Source organism: Gossypium arboreum, chromosome 7, assembly GCF_025698485.1.
Source record: "Gossypium arboreum isolate Shixiya-1 chromosome 7, ASM2569848v2, whole genome shotgun sequence".
In the NCBI taxonomy this organism is placed as follows: domain Eukaryota; kingdom Viridiplantae; phylum Streptophyta; class Magnoliopsida; order Malvales; family Malvaceae; genus Gossypium; species Gossypium arboreum.
In genome coordinates this window covers 98488923-98508171 of record NC_069076.1, presented here as the reverse complement: position 1 = coordinate 98508171, position 19249 = coordinate 98488923, and the positions used below count along the sequence as shown (strand labels likewise).

General features: G+C 33.0%; 2 protein-coding genes across 2 annotated transcripts; both read right to left on the bottom strand.

The window, feature by feature from the left end:
- Window positions 1-4462: 4462 nt before the first annotated feature.
- On the bottom strand, window positions 4463-5125 carry LOC108476009 (E3 ubiquitin-protein ligase ATL59-like). The gene has a single exon (XM_017778049.1). It carries the CDS (start codon window positions 5123-5125, stop codon window positions 4463-4465), a length of 663 nt encoding a protein of 220 aa, XP_017633538.1.
- Window positions 5126-8150: 3025 nt separating this feature from the next.
- Window positions 8151-9505, bottom strand: LOC108481939 (protein STRICTOSIDINE SYNTHASE-LIKE 11-like). The gene is made up of 3 exons (XM_017785038.2): window positions 9229-9505; window positions 8880-9149; window positions 8151-8803 (listed from the first exon to the last, which is right to left on the bottom strand). Exons 1-3 carry the CDS (start codon window positions 9459-9461, stop codon window positions 8329-8331), a joined length of 978 nt encoding a protein of 325 aa, XP_017640527.1. The 5' UTR covers window positions 9462-9505; the 3' UTR covers window positions 8151-8328.
- Between the last annotated feature and the right edge of the window lie 9744 nt (window positions 9506-19249).

Below are 19249 nucleotides of genomic sequence, written 5' to 3'. Positions count from 1 at the left end.
GGGAGAAGAAACTCTTTGTGAAGTTCAGCAAGTGTGAATTTTGGTTGAGGGAGGTAACCTTCTTAGGACATGAAGTCTTTGCCAAAGGGATTAAGGTGGACCCTCGAAAGATTGAAGCAATTTTGGAGTAGAAGGCACCTAGGACGGTGTCGAAAATTCAAAGTTTCCTAGGGTTGGCAGGATACTACAGAAGGTTTGTGGAAGGTTTTTCTGTGATGGCAGCACCTTTGAAAAAACTCATAAGGAAAGGAGTACCGTTTATATGGATTAAGAAGCAGCAGGAAGCTTTTGAGAAGTTAAAGAAAGTTTTGACTGAAGCACCTGTGTTAATTCAGTCGGAGTCTGGGAAGGATTTTAGTGTGTACAGTGATGCATCACACGTGGGTTTGGGCTGCGTGTTAATACAAGAGGGTAGGGTGGTTGCATATACATCACGATAGCTTAAGCCTCATGAGGGGAACTATCCGACTCATGATTTAGAGTTGGCAGCAGTGATATTTGCACTTAAGATTTGGAGACATTACTTGTACGGAGAAAGGTGTATTATATACACTGACCATAAGAGTCTTAAGTATCTGTTAACTCAGAAGGAGTTAAACCTTAGGCAACAAAGATGGGTAGAGTTGCTTAAGGATTATGACTGTTCGATTGAGTACCACCCAAGTAAGGCTAACGTGGTGGCTGATGCGTTGAGTCGAAGGGTTGTTTCTGATTTGAGAGCCTTGTTTGCACGTTTGAGTCTGTTTGATGATGGAAGTCTGTTAGCAGAATTGCAAGTGAGGCCTATTTGGACTGAGCAGATTAAAGAAAAACAGTTGAAGGATAACTCGTTGGTTCTTCGGTTTCAGCAAGTTGAGAAGGGTGAGAATGAGGATTTTGGACTGAATACTGAATGAGTTTTATGCTTCCGAGGAAGAATTTGTGTTCCGAAGGACTCTGACTTGAGACAGTCAATATTGAAGAAAGCTCATGGGGGACTTTGTGCCATGCATCTTGGAGGCAATAAGTTGTATCACGACTTGCGAGAACTGTACTGGTGGCCTGGGCTTAAACGAGAAGTAACGGAGTTCGTGGAGAAATGTCTGACATGCCAGCAAGTGAAAGCTGAACATCAATTTCCTTCTGGATTACTGCAACCGGTGAAAATTCCATTGTGGAAGTGGGAGAAAGTCACTATGGACTTTGTGAGTGGGCTACCTTTGACACCCACCAAGAAAGATTCTGTGTGGGTAGTGGTGGATAGGTTAACAAAATCTGCCCATTTCATACCTGTTCGTACTGACTTTTCACTTCAAAAGTTAGCCAAGTTGTATGTGGCGGAGATTGTGCGACTTCATGGAGTTCCAATTTCAATTATTTCTGATCGGGATCCCAGATTTACATCTCGGTTTTGGCAAAAGTTGCATGAGGTGTTGGGGACGTGATTGAATTTTAGTACGACTTTCCATCCTCAGACTGATGGTCAATCGGAAAGGGTTATTCAGATTCTAGAGGACATGTTGAGGGGATGCGTGATTGACTTTCGAGGTAGTTGGGAGGATTACTTGTCGTTGGCAGAATTTGCGTACAATAACAGTTACCAGGCGAGTATTCGAATGGCACCGTATGAAGCACTGTATGGACGAAGGTGTCGTACACCTAGTTATTGGACTAAACTAGGAGAGCGACAAATTCTTGGACCAGAGTTGGTAGCTGATACTGAGGATAAGGTCAGAATAATTAGGGACCGGTTAAAAGAAGCATCTGATAGGCAAAAGTCGTATGCAGATTTGAAGCGTAAGGAGATTGAGTACTCAGTAGGTGATATGGTCTTCTTAAAGGTTTCTCCTTGGAAGAAGATATTAAGGTTCGGTAAGAAGGGCAAGTTGAGTCTGCGGTTCATTGGACCTTATCGGGTTTTGAAGCGAGTAGGCCCAGTGGGTTATCAGTTGGAATTGCCTCCAGAGTTAGACAGGATTCACGATGTTTTTCACGTCTCCATGTTAAGGCGTTATCGTGCTGACCCTGCTCATGTCCTGCTAGTTGCAGAAATTGAAGTTCAGACTGATTTGACCTTTGAGGAGGAGCCTGTGCAAATATTGGCTCGAGTTGTTAAGGTTCTCAGAAGGAAATCTGTCCAGTTAGTGAAAGTACTTTGGCGTAATTATGGAAGGGAAGAAGCTACTTGGGAATCAAAAGAGACTATGCGTCAACAATACCCTCAACTAGTTGGATTAGGTAAATTTCGAGGACGAAATTTCTTTAAGGAGGGTAGAGTTGTAACGCCCCAATTTTCGGGAACTCCGTGAATGTTGGCATAGGTTTAATTATGCTAGTGGGCCTCTAGAAAGCCCAAGCTTAAGATAGAACCCGGCAATTTTAGTTAATTTTTTTTGTTCCATAAGAAAAAAGGCAATATTATGTATATCTTTAATATACGTATATATTTTAATACCATACATATCGTTATCATTTTATGCTATTATTATTTAAATTATCATTATAATTATCGTTTTCGTTATCATTTGCCATTTTTATTTTGCCATGTTTTATTCACTTTTATTTATTTATTTATTAATTTACTTATGTCCTCGATCATTTCATTTTCCTCACGCATTTGTTTATGTTTAAATGTTACTAACCATGCTCTTATGTTATCCTCTTTTATAATTGCTCATCATTGTCACCCATTATTATATGTTATTATTGATACCATAATTTGCTTTTATATTTTACTATAAATCACATCATGTTCTTTTCGATACTTTAAAATAATTCTTTCATAAAAGTAATATTCCGTATTTGGTAATTCGAGACAGTCGTGCCCTAACTTATTGGGTTTCGATTTTCCTCATTTAACCTAAATAGCGGAATACTCTTTTAAATCGCTATACAAGTTTTGAAAAATGCTTATTCTCGAAGATGCGAAGTGTTGTGCCCTAACTTACCAGGTATGACATTTGGTCATCTCGAAATAAGAATTTGTTTTGAAATGAAGGCAATATTCGGAGTTTGAGAATTCGAGAAAACGTGTCCTAACTTACTGGATTTCGATTTCTCTCATTTATTCTAAATAATCGAATACCCTTTTAATAAAATACACAGATTTTATAAAAGGCAAGCTCGCTCTCGAAAATTCAAAATGTTGTGTCCTAACTCACTGGATGTGATATTTCATATTTTGAGATGAGAAAGTCTTTAATATTTAAGCATTTTCTTTACAAAGAGGGATCGTATTTCAAAAGTCTTCCAAGTTTTCAATCTTCAACACTAAGACACTAATTAATCAACTAGGTACCAATTTTAGGCGTATCGAGGGTGCTAATCCTTCCTCGTGCGTAACCGACTCCCGAACCTGTTTTCTTGATTTGCGTAGACCAAAATTGTTGTTTAAATAAATCAAACTATTTATTAAAAACAACCACTTTTACGAGGTGACCCGATCACACCTCGTCAAAAAGGATCGGTGGCGACTCCTCTATTCATTTTCATTGTCAAAATCCAAGTCGATACCCGTTTTTCAAAAAATGGTTACGACAATTTTCATTTTGATCATCGAAAAAAATCTTTGTAATTTTTAATCACCATTAAATTTTCATTTTAGTCTCTCAAAACTTTAATTCCTAACAGCAGCTGACACTTTATATTTTTACTATTTTTTACCCACCACTGTGTCATCTTCTCTAACCCAATTTGGGATCCCTCTTAGCTCTCACCAACTATCTACTAGCCACCACAACTCATCACCTCAGGCAGCTCTCTCTCCCCCTTGCTCCTATCATACACAACTACCATCAATAAGTGAAACACAACTTTAACATTGTCAGTTAGTTGTACTGGATTGAAAATTAATTGGTATATTGATTCGAAAAAGGAAATTAAATTAGTTGACTCACAAATCGATTGAACTAAAAATAAAAAATCGATTGAATTAGAACTTTTTTTTAATTTTTTTTTATTTTAATAGTTGTCTAACAGGTCTCACCACCAATTTGATTATAAAATTAATTATTAAAATTAAGGAAGATGGCATTGAGGGCTTTGAGTTAACATAAATCAACTTGTCCTCTTTATTAATCCAGGTTTTTTATTCAATAGCCTTCAATCCATTAACATTAACACGAGACTTACAACTAGTCAACATAGATCATCATACTCTCTCATCTATAGATTTCATAAATGTCCTCTTCTTGACATTCCGATAGATATAATTGAAATCATTTAAGATGGGATTCGAGGTTGGATATTCTCTTATTTGAGCTATGTGGTATAAATTTACTTAAAATATTGAGCTACTTTACTAAATTGGGTGTAAAACTAAGTTTAAAATTAACAAATACATGCATGAAATTTACAGGGTTGCAGATTGATACAATCAAACTACTCAGTTCTGCGTTGAATATTGGAAAAATTAAAATTCAAAATTGAACTAAAAACAAAACAAAAGGCATGAATGTGTAAGGAAGGATTGAATTTCAAAGATTTAGAAAACAGAAGGCATGGCATGACGACACAATGGACACAAATGACTGTTGGCGAGCCACTGTTGAATACATTGGGTATGAAACACATGCCCACACGGCATCCGTTTAACTTCTTCCTTTTCTTCTTCAAGGCAAATCGCACAACGAAACCCAAGACTTAAATCCGAAACTTTCTCCAATGCTTCGATGCTCGATTCACTAGCCGGCACGAACCCCAGTTCCTCCTCATCGATGTCGTAATAATCATAATCATCATAATCAAGAACATTATTGCTACTGGTAAACACTCCAAATTGCACAATGATCAAGAACTTGTTTATGTTCTTGTTGCGTTCATCTATACATATAGATTCGAGATACTTGAAGATTTCGGATTCGCGCAAGTCCACGAATCCTTCGTGGATTTCGTGCTCCCATGGGGTGAATTTCGAGCATTGCTCGAACAAGCTTTTGCACAACAGTTGGCAAAGTTTAGTGGAATCGGGGTTGTCATGGCGATCGAGCAAAGCATGGCAGTAACGAAAGCGGCCGCAACTTCCTGCACTATCGACATATTCCTCGTAGTCTTGTGGGATTTGATGTTGAGTGAGTTCAGTCATCTCTATATCGAAATAATACGAAGTTGCAAAGTTCGAATACCACGACCCAGAATCCCTCTCCATTAACGTTTAGTTTCTTTTTCTATTCTTTTAGGATTTTCCGGTAGTTTCATGGGAGAGTCGTTTAGCGGTCCCTGTCTATATATATATATCGCAACTCCCAAGTAAAACAGGGACTAGGGAATCCTATTCCTAAAAGAAGTTCTATCCACTCTGCTTTCTTCTGGATATTTTTCATTTGGTTCAATTTTGTTATTAGTTCTTGTACTTTGTGAAAGTTTTAGATTTAATCCTTATACTTTAATTTGATCAATTTTAGTCCTTATACTTTTCGAATTTTGAAAATTAGTCCTAACACAAACATTAGCAGTTAAATCCGTTTGGTTAAATTAAATTGCTAGTCATGTATTGCATACAATTATAAATTTAGTCCATATTCTTTGATTAGATCATCCTAAGTTCTTATATTTTTGAATTTTAAAATTTTAGTCTTAACATAAATAATAACTATTAATCCACCCATATTTATAAATGATTAACTCAAGTTCATTTTAGCCTAGCACATTTTCTATTTTTAATCTTCTTTAAAAATATTTAAATTGTTTTAATTTAATCATTTTTTCATTTATTAAAATTTTATATATGGTCAATTTTACATTTGTTTAATGTTTATATTATATATTACTAAAATTTAATTTTGTGTCATAAATTATCTAGTATATAAAAAATAAAATAGTATATTAGAAAATTAAAAAATGAGACGTGCTAGGCTTTATCTTTAAACGTTTAAGTTTAAATCGACTTATATTTTGAACTCGCCTAATTTTTTTATACAAATCTATTTTTTAAATTTAATTATTTTCAACCTTTCCCAAATTTCAAATTCTGCCCTGCTTTGGGTATTTTCCATTTTCATTTTTTTTTTACTTCACTCATAAAAGCTTGGCAATGCCAAGTAATTTGTCTGCCTGATTTGATGTTTTAAGTAAAGGGTTTGATTGATTTTGGTATCCCTTCCTTATGAAAAATGCAATCAATGTAGTAGATTCACCAAATATATATTTATATATAGAACTAATTATGGATGGTTGAGTCATTCTAACATTCTAAATCTTTTTTTTATATTTGGTTTTAGTATGAAAAATGATTTTAAATTTTTCTCAAGCTCGACCTAAATAAAAATTGTTAAATCCTAGCTTTGATTTGATTTAATCGTATTAAATTTTTATATAAAATAAATTTTAAAAAATTTAATACATCAAATACACTAAAATATTAAAATTTATGTTTCTTAACAAATTAAAAATACATTAAAAAATTTTATACTTAAATAACATTAAGATAATTGTAACTTAACAAATAAATCTCTCTAAAACAATAACAAATTTAACAATAAAACAATATTTATAAAATATCCAAATAATAATAATAATAAAATAGTAACAATATAATAATAAAATGATAATAAAATAACAACAGAAAAAAATTTAGGCTAATTCGAGTCGAATCCAAACAAGACAATTCTACTCGAGACTTAACCCATTAATACAAAGATGCCAAAGTGTACGGCTATTATTAGACTACCATTTTAACCCAAACTGACGACAAGGTAATATACTCAATAGGGGACGGTAATTGAGTAAAAGCGCATTTTTTATTTTTTATTATTTCTCACAATATTGTTGCTCTCACTTTCTATTGAAGCTAAAAGTATCAGCGAAAATTCCTAAAACAAAAAGTATTAGCAAAATAAATAAACCCTCCATTCGATATAATCTTTTCAACTATAATTTTTTTAGATAAATTATATTAGCTCAATTATGATTCTTTTAGTTGCCAGTTATAAAATTATAAAAATGTCAACAATTAGTAATTTATTTTTAGTCATCCAATTATAAAACATTACAAAATAGTTATTCAACTATTTAATTTTATCTTTTAATCATTCGACTATATTGAATTTTTCAGTATTTCTATTTTTTTACATCAGTTAGCTTGTGACAAAAAAATTAAAATTAAATAGTCGACGATTATTTTGTAACTTTTCATAGTTGAGTGACTAAAATATAATTTACTAATAGTTAGACGATCATTTTGTAACTTTTGATAATTGAATAAAAAAACATAATTGGCTTACATCTACCTTAAGAGGATTTTGTCTTGTTTCCAAGAAGATAGGGTGTTTGTTGGTTAGGCATCCATTAAAAGTGTTATAAAAATAAATTTAATTTTATATAATAATTTAATAAATATATAAATTTTAATATATCATAAATATAAATTTATTTCTTATTTAATATAAAATTATTTTACATAATTTAATTTTTAATATACATATGATTTTTATATATCCAAATTATTATTTAACAAAAATATAATTTAATTCTTAATAAAAATGCTTGAGATAATCATATATTATATTACAAACCCACTTTTTTTATACAATGTCTATAACTACTCATAACCCCTCCAAATGTTTAAATAGGAGGATTATAACGCTCAAACTCACGTTTTCTTACACTGGCAACAATGTCAATGTCAATTGAGCTAATAGTCAAACGGTTTATAAACTCATTTTAAATTAATATTTTTAATAATTATTTTTATTCGCACCTCACCATTATTATTGCATTTGGATTCCAATGATTTAAATATTGTCACTATAATATTCAATCTCATAAATTACAATAACTAATCTTACTTCCAGTGGTGGAGCCAAGGGGGAAAGGGCCTGGCCCCCTTGAAATGAAAAATTTTCATTTAGACCTTTTATAATTTATAAAATAATAAAATTTTGATTTAATCTTTAAAAAATTATAAATATATAATATATTAAAATAATGAAATTAAATTTTTATGATATTCAGACCCAACATTTATAAACAATAAGTTATTTTTCTTCCCCTTGTTTGTCTCCATGATTTTAAAGTTATTTCCCTTTTTGCCATCTTACTTTTTGGATTAAGATTTTCACTGCTTTTATTGATCTTATTAACTAAATATATTAAAAGTTTTTATGAGAAATTTGGGTATTTCAAGGTTAAATTTAAAATTAGGCTTCATAAAATATCATGATCACTAGTTGTAGTTGTTACTTGTAAGAAAAGCAAATCAACACTTTATTACATATTAGGAATGTCAACTTTCCCAACTCAGTCTAATTTTGCAGCATAATATAAAGGTAAAACATACATTTTCTTTTATATCTAACTTCAAGATCATAAGTGACAAGATTTGAAGCTCAAATCCAATAGATGTCACGTCATTTAAAATGAATAGATGCCTATAAAATCCACATCTGGCGATGCTACGTATAGTGCATCGCGGAACTCCTGCACTTCACTGATCAATTTATTGCCATACCATCGTTCGAAATTTACTGTTTGAAGAACCAGGCCGAGTCCACTGATCCGCTGCCCTATGGGCACCAATGTTTGCGTCGATTGTTTTACCATGGCAGCTGCCTCCCAAAAGTCACCTACTAGGGTTCTCTGGATGTTATTTGGCCTTGCCTGGAAGTTAATGATCTCGTAAGTGTCGGCTCGGGGTCCTCGGAGCCAAAACCTTATAGTATTGTTAGCATTGTAGTTGGAGACTAGAGCATATAATCCATCTTGGCTAACTGCTACCCCTGCTGGTCCTGGAAGGTTCTTTAGCAACACTGTAACTCGATTATTGGTCGGGTTATACATTAACAACCTCCCTGTCGAATCATTCGATTCCAATCCTTTCGAAGCATTTCTACAACATGTAAATTAATCAATGCTGATGTGTATAAACGAAACAAAAGTTTCCGAAACGTGAAAGAACAACGAACCTTAGATCATAGTTAGTGGTGGAATCGGTGAAAAAAACGTTTCCGGACAATTGGTGGACATCTAAACCATTGCAAAAGCGGTAAGGCACGCCTTCTACACCGGTCGAAAGTGGGGTTGCTAGTCTTCTTCCGGACCCTAACACCATGAGACCAAGGTATGCATCACAAACATACAACTGATTCGTAGCGTAATGGAACCCTAAACCGTATGGTCTTCCACACATCGGACCCAAATCCGGATCAGTAATGCCATCGCACATCGTCTTAGTCCTATATTAGAAAATTCAAAATGAGTGAAAATTCAAATACTACAAATCCACAAACTTCAGTTTGGTGTAAAAAGGATCACCTATTTCGACCGGTAGAACCAAACTCCACAAATCCAACAGTCGGTCCGTTATATTGCAAAATTCTACCATCAGTTACACCGACGTAAAAACGTCCAGTTGCCAGCTCAAAGGCAATGGATTCGGGACCCGTGACATTCGGTGGCAATTGAATCGATCGGAACGATTCGGAAAGAACCATTGAAGGAAAACAGAAAACAAAGAAGATGATGAGTAGGGAATTAATGTAAGCCATCTTAGATATAAAAGCAAAACCCAAAGTTTATACGTTCATTGTGTTGAATTATTAGTAATTTATAAGCATTGGCAAAGGTATAAAAGGCCAAATCAAAGTGAGACGTAACGTTTTTAACATGAAATGGAGCAGTGGGTGGATGAGAAAAATGTGAAAGCAAGCAAGGATCATCAATAATATGGCGTTTTTTATGAAGTTGTGGTTGTAATTCTGGGGTTTTGAAAAAGGTACCCTTGAAATATGGAAAACCATTTTCTTAGCTAATGGAATGTGTGTAAATATTTTTCACTTTGTGTTCTGTTCAAAATATCTGAACTCCAAGTTTAATATACAAGCCATCTTGGGTAAAAGTTCAGTAGGAGACCTTATTATAATTGTATTTTATTCTTTTTACTCAAAAAATGAGTAAACTAGTCCATTTAAGTTAAATAAAAAGGCAAACTGTTTTTTCTTTTAAAAATTTTATCCATTTCTACGGTTAAAAACTAGTGTGATTAACGGAATAATTAGACAATTAAACATGAGTGTGCTATGTATATCTTATTCTGACATACAATGACTAGTTTTTAACGGTAAAAATTAATAAAATTTTAATAAAATGACTAGCTTACTTTTTAATCTAACATACAAATACTAGTTAGGAAATTTGAGATTGAATTAATCTTTTATTACTCTTTGGTTATAATTAGACATGACAAGTATTGTGTTATATAAATTTTGATATTTTTGTATATTGTATTCAGTTTTTTGTGTTTGTTGTGTCATGTTTACATCATATGATCACACCATGTTCATCAAAGGCGATGTCGAGAGTAGGCAAAGGCCCTAGCCATCTCAAAATGAAAAAGTTTTTGTTTGTACTTTTTATAAATTATAAAATTTTAAGTTTGATGAAATTGTATTTGGTTATTCAAAATAAAAATTCTATTAAATTCTTTTTTAAAAAAAGTTAATGTATGATAAATTTACACTTTAACCTTAATTTAATTTTAGACCATTAAAACATTTCTATTAAGGTCAAGTATTACGGTAACATCATCTGCTCGTAAGAATAAAACTCGTCTTGCTCCTACTTTTGTCTTCAATCAAACATTTATATATAATTTGCTTAATTATTATTCGATGCACGAGTTGTGACTTTTTCTAATGGGTACTTGTATTATTTTTGGTGTAATTTAGTATTTTTTTGACAAATAATTTAGTATTTATATTTTACAAAAGTTTATATTTTGGTAACCAAAAAGATATTAATTTTTAGTGTTCAATTCAGATTTTAAGGTTGATTCAATGAAAGTTAATTGTTAATATTATTAAGTTTGAAATTTTCATGATCTTGTTAATAGAATATATTTGGTGTTAATTATGGATTTTTTTATTTTTCCTTTAATTTACCAAATACAATGTGATGGATGTGATTTAATTCAGATTTTAGAATTGATTTGATGAAAATTCATAATTAGCCGTGTTTTAGAATTGATTTAATGAAAATTCAAGTATCCAAATGTATAACTTTTGTCAAATACGGATATCACAATAGACCAAAAAAAATACCACACTAAAAAAATGTTCACCTCAAGTACCAAATTATATATTGAATCTATATAATTAACATATGTCTATAATGGGTAGGTTTTATCACGATTTAATTCATCTAAAAGCTAATAAATGATTTTAAACGAAATTTTAGTTAAATTGATAAAGTAGATATGTTAAATACCATATTACTTTTCTAATATGTGGATTTTTATTTTTTATATAAAAAATACTTTTAAAATAATATAATTTACTCCATAAAATATTAATATTTTAATTATTACATAACTGGGTTAGTGTTTAGTTAGTTCATCATTTTCTTTTTATTCATTGATTGGTTGATTTATTACGCTAACTCAATTAAAAGCTTAATATATACTAGAAATCCTATCACAGGCCTATGCTTACGGAAATCACAAATTTAGAATACAAATATGTATTTAAATAACGTATGAAATATGTACGATATTAAAATAAAAATTAGATTAAATTGTAAGTAAACGAAATTTAAACACGTGAATATATCATATTAGGATTGCTAAATGAAGACAATTATTTTAGGTTAAAATTTTTTGTTAGTCCCCCTATTTTATTTGGTCATTTTTAGTCATTGTACTTTTCAAATTTTAAAATTCCACATCTTCACCGAACAATAATGGTTAAATTCATTAAGTGAAGTTCTACTATTTCCAAACTCTGATGCACCAAACATATTATCATATGTGTAATGTCATGTTAGCTTATTATTTCCATTTATGTTAAATCCAGTTAATGGATTACTGATTACTATTTATGTTAAGACTGAATTTTCAAAATTTGAAAAACATAGAGACTTAGAATAATCCAATAATTAGAGAAAATGGACTAAATCTGCAATAATACGCTTAATATCGGACTAGTAATTGAATTTAACCAAACGTATTTAATTTTTACTATTTGGACTAGGACTAAAATCTCATATTTTGAAAAGTACAAGGACTAAAATTGACCAAATAAAAGTACAAAGTCTAAATCCACAACTTTTGCTAAGTATAGGGACTAATAGCAGAATTTAACCCAAATTATTTATCATGGTATTGTCATCAATCCTAAGTTGTTATTGAGTTAATTTGTGACAGCACCTCAATCAACAACATTATTAATATTAGAAATCCTATCATATATATGCGTGTGAAAACTACACATTTAGAACACAAATATGTGTTTCAAAAAAACATACAATATGTTAGAAAAAATTGTAGTACAAGAAAGAAGCTTAAGGTGAAAAAAAGAAAATTAAAAGGAAAGAAATAGATTTGAAGCGTGATTCACTATCTTTAAGACTTTAATTTTACCTCTAGGATACAACAAGTCTTAAAACAATAGAAAACAAAATAGTGAAAAGAGCATTAGTGAGTTTTATATATAGGCACATTGTGTTTTTCATCAAAGAATATGTCATTTGGTACAGAACTTGTGATACAAGTTACATTTTTCCACGACATTATAACTTTCCGGAAAAGATATGTTTATACATTACAAGTTTTTTTTAAATTATAATTATTCAAATAAATTTTTTATGTGAAAATAAAAATATTATTATTTCAAAATTAAAAATAATAATTATATATAAAATTGTTTGCACAGCCTAATTTAAGCTCAAGTTCCCATCTTTTGACCTTATGCATGTATACATAAAGCCTGATCAATAAAGAATTCTCTATTTAATTTTTTGTTTATAATGTATATATGTTAGCAATGTGAAACCACTAACATTGTAAGCAACTAACACAATAAATAATCAAACGTGTGATTTGAAATTAATTAATTAATTAATAATAATAATAACAAATAAAATGAACGATATTAATATATAAATTGAGTATAACAAATTTAAAATATATAAATATATAAAATAAAACTTTGGTTGAGTCTTAACATGAAGATTTTGCTAATCCAATTGGCATGGTTTTAAATCTCCTAATTGGCATATTTTTATTGGTTTTTTAAATAAAATTACTAAAGTACTCTCACTTACTGAGGTGTGACCCAGTTGTTGGGTAACACCAACTCAAGAAAGAGTTTTATAAATAGTAAATATAAATATATAATTGATTGAGATAATAAAATGCATAATAAAATTAAAATGTATAAATAAATTAAAACAATGCATTAGTGATAAGATAATTTTAAAGTTTTTCGATGTAATTGGTATGAGCTTAAATTCTCATATATATATATATATATATATATATTTTTAAAATTAAAAAATTAAAATATCCTTAAATAATAGTTTATTTTAAATATAAAAAGTTATTTTATAATTTTTCTAACTAAATTAATATTAATTAATTTCGACACCAATTCAATGAAAAATTTTAATAATAGAATAGAGGTATATGGTTTACCATGACATGCCCCCAATCACATTGTAAGTTAAGACGTAACAAATTGAAAAGATGCTCCTATCACGTGTAAGGTAAGACATTACAAATTGAAAAAGGGTAATCGACAATAACAACATAAATTGGATTTTGATTTCAAGTTCAACAATAAATCAATCAATAAATGTTACTATTTTATAGAAATTTGACTTCAGATACTAAGACCACCTTGAAGGTAAAAGTTATTATATAGCAATTAATTTAGGAAAATATAAATCAGTAATAACAATACATTTAAAGTAAAATCAGGGAGTTGGGATCAAGAGTAAAAGCAAAATCACATGGGTCACTCTATTGCTTCTTCTTCAAGGTGTTGTCGTCCTCAATGATCACAGCTGTATGACTCGATTTTGGTAAGGTAGTAGCATTAATAATGATCGGATTGAAACTAGGTGGAATCCGAGACCTATTTCTCTTACTTTCTCCTACCCCCACCAATTTGGACTAGTCTTTCTCAAGGGCAGATTGTGGCTCTTTTCCATTAGCCTTCGTGATTAACCCACCATTAATTTTCCCTCCACGTGAATCCTTCACCAACCCCCTTAGAATTTGATCCCTTTAAAATCCCTCGCCTTGATTCTTTCCATTTTAAAATTGCCTTATTTTTCATTTGAGTATCATCAATTTCCTTATCAAAACCAACTTCATTCTCATCACCATTATCTTCAAAGATTTAGAAGCGTGATTTTCTCACTCCCTCAACTAACAGTTGATCTTGTTTTCCTTTCATAGTAGTCTTCCCCGAAATATTTGGTCTTCGTCTTTGGGCTAGAGCTTGCTTCCAAGGTCCGTATAGAGAAACCAGATCCTTCATAGCACCCGCAATTGTAATCATCACAATATCAATAGTCGGCACCATCGTTGGCTTTGTCAAGTCCACTTTTTTCCCATTCCCTTGTTGTTCCAGATAACTCTTCTTAGTGTGCCCATAGCAGCATAGCAGCCACACTCGTAGTAGATGACAGGTAAGCCCTTGTACTCCACATATTGGACATGACCATCAATACCATCAACTGTGACACCCCAAACTCAGTCGTGACGGTCCGACCCGAATTTCGAATGTCACATTAGCCACCAAAGTGACTCTTCGTTAAAACACCACAAAACACACCATTCAACCAATCACACCACACAATTACAACATGATCCATATTAAAAAGATATCTTATTTGCATGCTTTTCTATTCAAATTATAAAAATAGCTCAAGAAAAATCAATTCCTTTGACACCTGCAAACCCACCTCGCGGCGAACTTCCAACTAGAAAACCTAGCAGCACACGGATGACTAGCTAACACCCAGATCGCAACCTACCCTGTGAACATCGGTTCACAACTTACATTGCGAACTCGTTATTGGGTGATTTAACACATTTTTACTGGTAGCTTGTCTGTATTTTTACTAGCAAAATTTTTTGCATATTGTTATTGGTGGTTTTAACCACAATGGGCTTAAGCCTATACTATTTTGGAGTTCAGATGATGAGTTCTAGGGAACCCATGGTGTGTAGCGGATGAATGAGTAGGATTATTGCATTGAAACATTGAACATGCCATGTTTGTATGTTGTACTGACTTTCCAAATTGGTTGAATTTTATAAATTGATGAATGATTGTTTGATTGATTAAATGCTTATTTTGTATTGACTCACACTGGGCTTTTTAAGCTCACCCCCTACTTTACTCTTTACAGACAATTCTCAGGACTAGGCTTGGATTCGATATTCAGAAGTTTCTTTATGGAATTTTTGGCACATAAATTTTTATTAAAATTTCTTTTCTTATTATTTTGATATTATTCTTATTTTTATTTGAGACTGTAAGGTTTATTTAAATTTGGACTATGGTATGAGACATTTTTTAACTAGGATTTTTGCATGCATGAATTTTCTACTGCACAAACGGTAAATCTAAGCTTTTAACAAGGGATTTTTCAATGCAATCAACTAAGTTTTTTTTTTTAAATGGCACGAAAATTGAACTTAATAATAGATGGTGTAAATTTCACTTGTAATTTTTGGAGTGAAATATATTTGGTAGTGCCCGAGGACGTAGGCAAAATTTGCTGAACCTCGTTAAAATTCTGGTGTTCTTTATTATTTGTTTTGCATATTTTGTGAATGTGATTGTAGTGATTTATTGTGCTATTAAATTACGATCTGAGGATATTCGGCTAGGAAAGACTTGGTATTTAAGTGATCTTCGTGATCTACCTCTCTTTCCTGGGAATTGAACTTAGTGTGATTTTTCAGTACAATAATTTTACTCTTTCACACGCTTCCGCGTAACAATTGGTATCAGAGCCAGATTCGTACTTGGTGAATACGACCGTTTATAGTACTATTCACGTATACGGTACTATTCACGTATACGGTACTATTTACGTATACGGTACTATTCACGTATACGGTACTATTCACGATATCTGATCGCATTCACGTATCGATGAGTTGGGATTGAGGAGAAAAATGGCGCGAGATCGTCATCGACAAGGACTCTTGTGACAAATGCAAAATTTGAAGTAGAGAAATTTGACGGTACCAATAATTTTGGTATGTGGCAATGTGAGATCTGGATGTCTTATGTCGCAAGAGCTAGATATAGCCCTTGAAGAAAACCCGACAAGATGGATGACAAGGAGTGGGCCAAGATCAATAGACAGCGTGTGGTACAATCCGCCTATGTTTGGCCAAAGAGCGAAGTACTACTGTCATGAGGGAGACATCGGTGAAGAAGTTATGGGATACACTGGAAGAAAAGTTTCTAACGAAAAGTCTTGAAAATAGGCTTTATATGAAAAAAAAACTTTATCGATTCACGTATGCACCCGGTATGTCGATGAATGACCATGTGAACTCATTCAATAAAATTTTAGCAGACTTGTTAAATTTGGATGAGAAATTTGAAGATATAGACAAGGCATTATTGTTGTTGAATTCCCTTCCTGATGAATATGATCATCTTACCACCACATTGCTTCATGGGAAGGACACGATCACATTTGATGCAGTCTGTAGTGCGTTGTATAGATTTGAGACTCGAAAGAAAGATAAAAGAGATCACAGAGATACAACCGCAGAAGTCTTAACAGTAAGAGGTCGTTCACACAGCAGCAAATCTGGTAGAAGGGGAAAGTCCAAAGGGAGACCCGCCAAAGATGAATGTGCCTTTTGCAGTGAAAAAGGGCATTGGAAAAAGAATTGTCCTAAGCTACAAAAGGGCAAGGCTATTTCTAATGCATGTGTAGTGAGCATGATGAGGAGTCGACTTTAGCTTGGTTGGCATGGCAATGGCATGTCAAACGGATGAGTGGATTTTGGATTCGGATGTACTTACCATATGTGTCCTAATAAGGACTGGTTTTCTAGTCTTAAAGAGCTAGAAGGTGGAATTGTTTTATGGGCAATGATAGTGCTTGTAAGACAATGGGAGTGAGTGCAGTCAATTGAAGAATCACGACGGCTCAATCCAAGTCTTGACAGATGTTCGCCACGTACCTAGCCTAAAAAAAAATCTCATCTCATTAGGGGCCCTAGAATCTAAAGGGCTCACAATCACTTTGAGAGATGGATTACTAAAAGTAGTAGCTGGGCAATTGACGGTGATGAAAGGCACAAGAAGAAATAACTTGTACTTTTTAAATGGAAGTACAGTTATTGGATCAACATCAATAATTTCTACAAAAGATGTAGATTCAGAGGCTACCAGATTATGGCATATGCGATTGGGACATGCTGGTGAAAAAGCTTTGCAGACATTGGCGAAGCAAGGCTTGTTGAAAGGTGCAAATTCTTGCAAAATGGAATTCTGTGAACATTGTGTTCTGGGCAAGCAGAAGAGGGTAAAATTTGGTCCAGCAATTCACAATACGAAAGGAATTCTGGACTACGTTCACAGTGATGTGTGGGGACCTACCAAAGTAGCTTCTTTGGGAGGTATGCACTATTTTGTTACTTTTGTTGATGATTATTCAAGAAAAGTATGGGTGTATCTAATGAAAAGAAAAAGTGAAGTTTTGGATGCATTTCTAAAATGGAAGAAGATGGTGGAGACTCAGACTGGTCGAAAGGTCAAACGACTTCGATCAGATAATGGTACTGAGTACAAAAACGATCAATTTCTACAAGTATGCCAAGATGAGGGCATTGTGCGACACTTCACTGTTCGGGATACACCACAGCAGAATGGGGTGGCAGAACGCATGAATCGAACTATACTGAAGAAAGTTCGATGTATGTTGTCCAATCTTGGATTGGGCAAAGAATTTTAATGAGGCGATTACATATGCGTGCCATCTAATTAACCGCTTGCCATCACCGCAATAAATGAAAAACTCCTATGGAGATGTGGACTGGTAAATCACATCGATTATGATTCTTTACATGTATTTGGTTCCTTGCATATTATCATGTAAAGAATCTAAGTTAGACCCAAGAGCAAAGAAAGCATTATTCTTGGGTATAACGATGGAGTAAAAGGATACCGTCTCTCGGTGTCCTAATACAAGGAAAATTGTTTTCAGAGAGATGTGACTTTTGATGAATCAACCATGTTGAAGTACAAGGATTCACAAAGGATGACAAAACCAGTAGTACTTTGCAGCAGGTGGAGCTTGAAAAGGTTAACGATGATCCTGCTAATATTTGAGGACAAATGATGAAGAGGTTCCTACCCAAGAACCTCTACAAGACAACAAGATTCAATTGCATATAGAAGGCCAAGAAGAGAGATTCGTAAGCCTGCTCGCTTTGATGATATAGTGGCCTATGCACTTCCAATTGCAGATAATGATGTTCCTTCTACTTACACAGAAGCAGTAAGTAACCCTGATGGTGTAAAGTGGAAGCAAGCAATGAATGAAGAAATGCGTCTCTTCATAAAAATAAGACACAGGAGTTGGTGACACTACCCAAGGAAAGAAGGCAATTGGATGCAAATGGGTATATGCAAAGAAGGAAGGATTTCGATAAAAATGAAATTCGATACAAGGCTAGATTGGTAGCAAAGGGTTACGCCGAGAAAGAAGGAATAGATTACAATGAAGTGTTTTCTCCGGTTGTGAAGCATTCGTCTATTCGGATTTTGCTAGCCTTGGTTGCTAATATGATCTTGAACTAGTTCACTTGATGTGAAGACCGCGTTTTTACGGTGATTTGGAAGAGGAAATCTATATGACTCGGCCGGATGGATTCAAGGTTCTTGGAAAAGAAAATTGGGTTTGCAAACCGACAAAGTCGCTTTATGGATTGAAGCAATCTTGAGGCGATGGTACAAGCGATTTGATCAGTTCATGAAAAGGCAAAGGTACACAAGAAGTAAATTTGATCATTGCGTGTATTTTCAGAAGCTACAAGAAGGAACTTTCATATACTTGCTCTTATATGTTGATGATATGCTAATAGCATCTAAGAGCAAAGTTGAGATTGAAAGATTGAAGACTCAACTCAATCTCGAGTTTGAGATGAAAGATCTAGGAGAAGCTAAAAAGATTCCCGGCATGGAAATATGGAGAGATAGAGCTCATGATAGAGTTAGCTTGTCTCAGAAGCAGTATTTGAAAAAGGTACTACAGCAGTTTGGCATGAACGAGCAGACAAAACCTGTAAGTACCCCGTTGGCTTCTCATTTCAAGCTTTCTGCACAACTATCTCCTTCGACGAATACGGAACGAGAATACATGTTGCAAGTTCCGTATTCTAATGCAGTGGGTAGCTTGATGTATGCAATGGTGTGTACAAGACCCGACATTTCACAGGCAGTTAGTATAGTGAGCAGGTATATGCATAATCCTGGAAAAGGACATTGGCAAGCTGTGAAATGGATTCTACGGTATA

What these genes read in the sequence shown, in the direction of transcription:
- LOC108476009 (XM_017778049.1), bottom strand. Translation starts at nt 5,125, where the DNA reads ATGGAGAGGGATTCTGGGTCGTGGTATTCGAACTTTGCAACTTCGTAT.
- LOC108481939 (XM_017785038.2), bottom strand. Translation starts at nt 9,461, where the DNA reads ATGGCTTACATTAATTCCCTACTCATCATCTTCTTTGTTTTCTGTTTT. An exon ending in GGTTCTACCGGTCGAAATAG is followed by an intron (nt 9,150 to 9,228) that starts GTGATCCTTTTT and finishes TTTCTAATATAG; the next exon opens with GACTAAGACGATGTGCGATG. An exon ending in ACCACTAACTATGATCTAAG is followed by an intron (nt 8,804 to 8,879) that starts GTTCGTTGTTCT and finishes TACATGTTGTAG; the next exon opens with AAATGCTTCGAAAGGATTGG.